Source organism: Eurytemora carolleeae, unplaced genomic scaffold (assembly GCF_000591075.1).
Source record: "Eurytemora carolleeae unplaced genomic scaffold, Eaff_2.0 scaffold2160, whole genome shotgun sequence".
NCBI classification, from domain to species: domain Eukaryota; kingdom Metazoa; phylum Arthropoda; class Copepoda; order Calanoida; family Temoridae; genus Eurytemora; species Eurytemora carolleeae.
The window spans coordinates 1-8,834 of NW_019398073.1; the positions used below are offsets into that span (position 1 = coordinate 1).

The 8,834-nt window shown below is 32.5% G+C and overlaps 1 protein-coding gene across 1 annotated transcript; it reads right to left on the reverse strand.

The window, feature by feature from the left end:
• Positions 1-2,000: 2,000 nt before the first annotated feature.
• LOC111716744 (dynein regulatory complex protein 1) lies at positions 2,001-8,834 on the reverse strand. Its single transcript, XM_023492219.1, has 12 exons — positions 8,685-8,834; positions 8,322-8,420; positions 7,902-8,144; positions 7,355-7,530; positions 6,782-6,895; positions 6,653-6,716; positions 5,810-5,916; positions 5,310-5,371; positions 4,318-4,403; positions 3,833-3,940; positions 2,999-3,079; positions 2,001-2,772 (listed from the first exon to the last, which is right to left on the reverse strand). Exons 1-12 carry the CDS (start codon positions 8,754-8,756, stop codon positions 2,653-2,655), a joined length of 1,332 nt encoding a protein of 443 aa, XP_023347987.1. The 5' UTR covers positions 8,757-8,834; the 3' UTR covers positions 2,001-2,652.

The window sequence follows — 8,834 nt, forward strand, 5'->3', positions numbered from 1 at the left end:
GTATTATGTATAAGAATATATTTATATTAATCTCAACGTAATTGTAAAGTACGATAATTTCCAACTACACGATTATTTGATCTGTCGTTTTTAAGTTGTAAACTCTAACTAGTAAGAAAACTGAAAGAAACAGAAAACTTCAAACATTTACATAATGCCGCGGTGTAACAATTATAGTATCGATACATAAAACACGTATATATATGTGATTTCAAGTATCGATACCGTGATAATGAAAATATTCTAAGAGTTTCTCGTAAGTTGTTTATACACAACTATAATGATTTTAATCAATCAATAACAAGGTTCTTTAATGACAAAAACAGGTGCTGACATCTATAATAAGGTTAACTCACGGCGAAATTATGTGAGTAACCATGACGTGAGTAAGTCTGTCTGTCCGAAAATAACTAACGGGAGACATCTAGCGGAAAAACACTATAGAGTACGGAGACGTATTTATGACGTCTTAAATACGACCGTAAATTTGAAAAAATTCGGGCTCTGACCAGTTTTAGCACACTCCGTATGCTTGTGATTTAATCCACAGTATTTGCAAACCAACGCTTTGCAGTCTCGCACATAGTGGGACGCCCCACACTTGAAACATACTGGAGACCTGGTTGGAGGTTGCTGGACTGCATTAACATTTGCTTCAGATTGGGTTGGTTTTACTCTCTGTTGGAACTGTATGATGGAGACTACTTTTGAGGGTCATATCGGCATTTTAAAGAAAAAAATTTAAAAAATTTAAATTTAATTTATAAAGCATAAACACTTTATTTCAGAGACACTCTGTAGTCTGTACATGTATACTCCTTTATGTTTTTCATGTTTTGTCTTTGGATTAGTGTGATGAATCCTCTCTCGACTTTACCATGAAACCTTGAGAATACTAAAAACGTCTGCCGGCCGATGCATCTATTAACTTAACAGACCTCAAATCCGTCTGTCGGCCGATACTTTCAGAATAATGAAATAGGTATAAAGGGTTTTAAATTTTGGTTTGCTTTAATCATCATTTAATTTCTCCTAAAATATGGGACAGAAATAAGATTTTCAGTAAATACTTTTATCATTTTCCTTTACAGTCCCTTTAAGGCACATTAAGAATCTGGTAGTTTTCACATTTTTGAAATGTTTAATCTTACGTGCTTGATCCATTATGAAGTGTTTGCTTCTGTTAATTTGTCGTCACAAACTCGGCACTAAAACTAAATATTTGGAGAGAGGTTAATCCGTTCATATCTATCTATCACAAGGCATTTCTGTTAAACAGGGATTAGTATCTATCTATCTTCATTGTGTAGTGTATCTATATATAACCTTCTATGCATTACCTCTCTCCGGTCCAAATGCATATTATGTCAAAATTATAATAAACTTTTATTTAATATTTAGCTTCATTTTATTTCATGCCGGTTTCGGGCGGATGCAAAATTTTAATATCTAACCAACATTTTTCATGATAATATAAAATAAAACGGGAAAAAAGAACGGAGTTATTAAGTATTTCGTACTTTTTTTGACGATTTAACAATTAAACCCGTCCAATGTCTTAACAAAGATAGTAAAATATAGTCATTTCTCACTTGAACCCTAGAAACCCATTAACGTAACTAACGTTAAATCATAACGTAATGTAACGTTACGTAACGTACATCCCCTTGGTAGCTATGATCTCAGCGATCCAAAACATCCTTGAATTGCTGATCGTAAAAGATCAACAAAACTCGCCCACTGTTACAATAACACTGAGGTAGAAGTCCAAAGGAGTTGCGGGCATGCTGCGTTGAATTACAAGACAGAGAGAGAGCCCTATATCTTGAAAAGACGATATCTAGTGTTTTATCTGTATTGTTTTTAATCTATGCTAAAAATATTAGACATGTATTTTTGTAAATAGATTTATATAATTTAGCTTAAGTTCTTCCCATTAAAAATGACAATTTAAAGAGGATAAAAATTGAAAATTTTTATTTATTTAAAGTGCCATGCCTACTTTCAGCCAGCTAGTTTTTTGTGTAAAGATATTGACCTTTAGACGACAAAAGGGTACAGTACTGTACACTAAACTAATCATATCCTTGTATGTGAGTGTAATGTGAGATATTAAAGTATAATTATCAAATATGCATGAATTACTTTAGTTGGTGGACATATCGTAATCAAAACTGGCCATGACAATAAATTGTTAAAATAAAAGTCTGTTTTAAATGGTATTTTATCTATTTTCAAGTATTCAAAAACATTTTTTTGTCATCTTTGAATTGTCATGTTTTTTCGGGATCGTCGGGAAAGCTATAAAAAAGTGACTGTATGTGTATAAGCGTAATTTCAAGTGAACCTCCATGCAAAGATGGCAATGTCCGATTTACAACGGTACCATTGAAACCTTTGTCCGATAAATAATGTGTAAGATATTTTTTTCGTTTTTCGTCGTATAAAAGATATTTCCGTCATGTAGTCCTTCAGAAATGTACATTGCACAAGCATCTTTTGTAGAAAAACTACTATTGAAAATAATCAGTTTTCAAAATAATAAAAATTGATGCCGAATTCCAATTTGACACAGGTTTTAATGGTACGGTTGCGAATCGGGTATTGCCATCTTTGCATGGAGAGTCAAATGAAATTATGCTTACAGTCCCTTTAAATGAATGTATACTCTGATGCTCTTCTGGCCATTGCAGCCTCTGCAAAAGGTCTCTTCAGATAGAGCTTCTGAAGAACATCATCATTTTCGGATATTTCATCCAGGAGTTTGTGAGCCTAGACATAAAAGAATTTAAACATTTTTGTTCTTTTCAATAGCTCTTCATTAAGAGGACTTATGATTGGAAACATGTACGCATAGAGAATAGAATATATTCTATTCTCTATGCATGTACGACTTCAATCTTTTGTGCCATTCGTTTAGTTTGTTGTGCTGGTTTCTCTTAAATTGCAAGTTAAAGAAATAGATAATTTGAAAGTCATTTTATATTCATTTTATTACCTCCTGTTTCATCATTCTGTTCATTTCATTCCTTGTCTTGGCACTTTGAACACCGCATTTCTTCTGCTTGATCTGTAATTCCTTTAAAAAGTAATATATCTGTAATTATGTAATTATGTAATTGCAAGTGATCCAATGGCAGATTAACAGTGGTACTATTGAATCCTGTATCTGATCAATAATGTGGAAGAAATGGTCAGTTTAAAGGTTTAAAAGTGATTCATTGAAATAATTCCAATATGTTTTCCAGTTCCTGCAGTACAAAATGTTTTCCAGTTCCTGCAGTACATTATGGTTTCCAGTTCCTGCAGTAAAATATGTTTTCCAGTTCCTGCAGTAAAATATGTTTTCCAGGTCCTGCAGTACAATATGGTTTCCAGTTCCTGCAGTAAAATATGTTTTCCAGTTCCTGCAGTAAAATATGTTTTCCAGTTCCTGCAGTAAAATAAGTTTTCCAGTTCCTGGGTTTTCCAGTTCCTGGAGTAAAATATGTTTTCCAGTTCCTGCAGTAAAATTTGCAAGTCACTTAAGTATAGAGAGAGACCCCACAAATAAGAATGATAATTTCTTTAAATTATATAAATATTCGACATATCTAATTCATATTTGATCAGGCAGCTCTTAAGAGTACCCTTGTAAATCTGACATTGCCATCTTTGCACGGAGAATCACTTGAATTTACACTGACGACATTTTTTTAATTGTTGTATTATGTCAAACATTAAACCGAAACAGGAAGTTTTTTCTCCAGAAGAATAAAACTCATTTTGCAATTTGATTTTTGATTTTGTTTCTGCGTAAAAGATTATAAGACTATAGACTCTAGAGGTGTACCTTTATTTGCTTTTTAATAGTTTTAATGCTCTCTAGAAGCAGTTGTTTCTCCTTTTTCTTATTTTTAGCAGCATCCTTCACTCTTCCTTTCAGCTTACTCAAGGTGTCCTATAGCACATTGATTTTCATGAATATCTGCACTTCATAACATCCTAAAGAGACTGTATGGGTAATTTCTATTGACCCTTCATGCAAAGATGCCAATGCCAACGGTACCCTTGACATCTTTTTCTGATCAAGTATAAATTAGATATCAATGTTTATAATTTTGGAAACTGATTATTTTTAAGTGGCGTTTCTCTACAAAAATTAATTACGCTTTTCTACTGCAGAAAAATAAAGGAATTATTAGAATATAAATTTGTTATATCTAGAAAAATGTTCATGTCACATTATTGATCAGATAAAGGTTTTGCAAGACTGCTGTTGTGAATCGGGCATTGCCATCTTTGCGTGAAGCATCCTTTATAAAATGTTATATTGACCTGAAGAATTGTAATTTTTCTCTTCTGTTCAGATTTAATGATGGCATTTTCTTCTTCATGTTTGTTCAACACATGAATCTCATAATCTGAACAACATCTATATATAAATTTGGTTTGTCTGTCTGTTTGTATCCAATAAACGTCAAAACGGCTGAACCGATCGGGCCCAAATTTTTTGTGGGACATCTAGGGACCCCAGGGAAGGCTTATGAATCATCAAAATTTCAAATATTTGTCTCCATCAAAATTCGATCTTCATTAAATTTTTTAAATTTTGAAAATCCGCGAATTATTTTTGTTTTGTTTTACGATGTACAGAAAGAGAACATGTTCACAACTAATTTAGAAGATGGGCGCGAAGCGCCCTCTAAGGCTAGAAAGAAGGGCGCGAAGCGCCTTGAATTTCTAGTTGTTTAAAATGTAAAATTGTGACACACAAATCAAATATTATGTCAACATTATAGTTTGGATGGGTTTTTTCCCCCTTAAAGCTTAGTATGTGTGCGCCTAAATATTCTAAAAACTACGCAAAAATGTTTTAAATTTTTTTTTAAATGGCGGGCTGAGAGCTATTTTAAGAAAAATAATATTTTTAAAAGTCACAAGTAAGACCGGAAAAAAATCAAGCAGAGTTTTGTAAAAAGTCGTTTTTCGGGCATAAATTAAACAACTTCACAATTATTAAAAATGGACCGAATTCAGCGGAGTTACATCTTTTCATACCCATATCGATATATTTTGAAGACGTTTTTTTCGGTCCCATACAACTACAAGTTATTTTTTCGATCTATTGTTCTTAAAAAAGGCTCTCCGCTCCACATTTTAAAAAAAAATTTCATTAATTTGCGAAGTTCTTATAGAATAGTTAGGCGCAATTAGGTGGTTAAGCTTGGCTTTAAAATGGACCCACCCTATTAGACATATGCCATTACTGCCTTTACATGCCCTTAATATAAACAACTTGAGCAGTAATTATTGTCTTCAAAGCTTACCTAGTCTTTCTGAGTTAAGATATGTGATTGATGCCACAGTCTGAATTTGTGCCTCTAACTCTCTTAAAAGAGAATAAATTAAAAAAATTTGAAAACCCAAAATTATGCATTGAATTATATCTGTTATGGTTATTTAAAGAAAGATTTGAACATGCACATTTAATTATATCAATTATATTATTTTTGCCCAACTCCAACTTCTGAAAAAGGACATCCACTAGACTATCTATTTATCCTAACCTAACCTAACCCAACCCAAAATATAGTATTATCACAGCAGGCTGTCCTGCAGTGGTGTATATTTTTTAAAAATTCCCTCTCTTCCTGTTGATGGGGGGGGGGGGTAGTGAAAAATTTCACATCAAAAGGAAAGTTTTTAAATTCTTTTTGATTCTTTTCACCTAAAAACTCATTTTTTACCCCAATTCCTTCTGGGGGGGGGGGGAATGACTGTTATTAAAGAAGGCGTCTTGTAGATTTTATATTTTTATGTTTTCTACCTTATTATCATTTCCATTCTTGTTCTTGTATCTGCAAGCTTTTCATAATCCACTATAATTAGATCATTCAGCTCTTGTTCTTGTTCATAAACCAAATCTAGTCTTTCCTGAAACAACATTCAACTCTTGTTCTTGTTCATAAACCAAATCTAGTCTTTCCTGAAACAAGCAGGTTTGAAACGTACAACGTTGTGTGTAATTTCAATCAGTTACCCTTCCTTTAAAAAAGGCATGCAAAATTGACAACGATACCCTTTAAACCTTAATTTGAACAACGATGTGGAAGATATCGCCGTTTTTCTTGTTTGAAATGTGCTGACAATTTCATCCATTGTTTTTGTGACAAGAAATCTCCAAGTCACTTTTTTTAGAAACTGCAATTGCAAGTTGAAAATTACCAGACAAAGCTGAAAGTGTACTGTTATGAATCGGACATGACAATCAATAAATAGAGAGAAACTTAAAATTAGATCTAACAGACTTCACTCTCTTATTTTCTTATTTTTACGTAGGATAAATATAGTAACTGTAACTGTAACTGTAACTGTAACTGTAACTGTAACTGTAACTGTAACTGTAACTGTAACTGTAACTGTAACTGTAACTGTAACTGTAACTGTAACTGTAAATACAGCACTGCAAATTTTACTTAGTTTCATTCTGAGACATTGAAAAACTTATAAATATTTTTTTGCTTATATTCTGTATGCTTGGGAACCCCTTTGCCTGGAAAGTTACGAGTTATAATTTTATCTACAAACAGATATTCGTTTCTAAGCAATAAATATTTTGATTAAATTGCCGTTAAGTTTATGTAAAGAACCAAAAATAAACAAGTTGAACCTGCATTAATTCTTCACTGGTTCTTGTAGCTCCTTCAAGTAAAGCTGTCCAGGCTCGTTCTCCCCTAACAGATTTATAATTAAAATAAAACTTAGATTTATTAAATTCATATTTGTGAACTAAAATTACCTGCTAATGGCGTCACTTTTCTGTTTGTCAAAGGCAGTGTCAATGTTGGTGTGCTCTGTCTTCAAAATATTTTCAAATGCTTGAGCATGTGCTTCCATTCTCCCTGATATTTCACTAGGGAAAATATACATTTTATAAATAGTATAAAATAATAACCCTTATATCCCTTGATATTTCACTAAGGAAAATATTCATTTTACAAATAATATAAACTATAAATAACCATCATATCCACCAGATCTTTGTATACAAGAAAATTATATTTCTGGAAGAAATGTAAATAAAAATTGGCCTTAACGGGACCGACATGCTTAATTTTAATGGAGGCCCTCCGTTTTTAGAGTGGCATGTCCAGCTGAAATGGAATCAATCATTTTATCTGATGTTTGAATAAAAAGAAAATTGTAAAAAAAACATTCGTCCCTTTTAGTAGTGAAGCCAATGAAATCCTTGATTATATTGTAGCCAAAGCATAATTCATTTAATTAATTTCAAAGTGATCCGTTGCTTTTGTTATAAAAACATTTCCTGTTATATCTTCATTTGCCCTAATATATCTTTTAATAAAATTACTTGACATTGATATGGTATTGTTCTATGAGAAGCTTGTAGTTGGAATCTGCATCCCTGTTTTCTGCTTCTAACATTTCTATCATTGAATTCTTGCTCCTCAAGAGTTCACTGCAGAGCTCTTTTTGGGAAAGAATCTCATCAAAGAGTTCAACTGGAGCACCGCGTAATTTCTCCACCTGTGTAGAGATGGGCGTTTGCCTTTTTTTATTTCGTTCGTTCATCGTTCGCGAACGACCCATTTTGTTCGTTTTTCTTTCAATCGTTCATTCAGTAAAAAAATATAGTTTTTTTTAAAGTCTGTTGGAAAAAATCGTTCATTCAGTAAAAACGTATAGTTAAAAAAATGTGTTCAAAAAAATTGTTTGTTGAGTAAAAAACGAGTTGTCAAAATCCTTTGGAAAATTTGTTCGTTCATTTAAAAAAAAGATAGTTTTTCATTTCTCATAACGATCTGCAGGTTGATCGTTGATCGTTCGTTTTTTTCTTAACGACACCATGTTTACGAAAAATTTAGTTCGTTCACTAAACTATGCCCATCTCTACTGACCTGTGTAGGCCATGATGACATTATCTTCTTGAACTTGACAATCATCTCTCTATCCTCCTCCTCTAGTATGCTGGTGATCTCTTTACTCTTGTCTTCTGTCCTGACTCTGTGTTGACAATACAAGTTCTGCGTAGCAACTTGAATATTGGAAACCAACTCGTTTCCATTCTGAAGCATGTTGTGGATCTCCTTGGAACCCTTGGTATCAGCTTCGCGGACAAAATTTTCCTCTTCGTCGTCGCCCTGCAATCATTTCAGTAAATTTCTTTTTATTTTAAGAGGGATTATGGCGTAATCTCAAGTAAATATCTACATGCCCAATTAACATTGATACCCTTTAACCCTTGTATTTGTAAAACAAGAAGACTAGTTGATAAATTGTAGAATTGTGGAAATACGGAACAAAGTTTTCTACTTTACCTTAAAGCCCATTAATTTTTGAATCTTCATTAGCTTAGTTAATCTCTTGGCTGCTTGTATCCTTGTTTGTATACGTTCTCTTCGGGCTTTAATTCTTTCCTAACAACACATATTTAGATTAATATTAAACATAGGTTCACATAAACAATTATTTTTTAAGTTGTAATCCACATTAAATGACGGCAATTTTTGAAAACTAAAAAAATTCAACTTCCAGAAAAGCTAATTATAAATAATTTTTTATAATTACTTTATAGGAAAAGAGAAGCAAAAGATTTTTGTAGGCAAAATTGGCGGTGAAATTATTAATCGTTTATGATGTCAAAAATGTGTTCTCATAAATCGATTTTAGTAATTGATCACCTCCATTTGATCAGCATCTACCTCCCATATTGATTTGCTAGGCCCTGAGTTAGAAGGCACATCAAGCGACATTTTAGATCTGAAATCAATTCTAAATTTGACTTTTTACAAAAATAAACGATTCGCCAAAAGTCACAATATTTTGAGTTT

What these genes read in the sequence shown, in the direction of transcription:
- LOC111716744 (XM_023492219.1), bottom strand. Translation starts at nt 8,756, where the DNA reads ATGTCGCTTGATGTGCCTTCTAACTCAGGGCCTAGCAAATCAATATGG. An exon ending in TGTCATCATGGCCTACACAG is followed by an intron (nt 7,531 to 7,901) that starts GTCAGTAGAGAT and finishes ATCTCTACACAG; the next exon opens with GTGGAGAAATTACGCGGTGC. An exon ending in GAAAAATTACAATTCTTCAG is followed by an intron (nt 3,941 to 4,317) that starts GTCAATATAACA and finishes AATGTGCTATAG; the next exon opens with GACACCTTGAGTAAGCTGAA.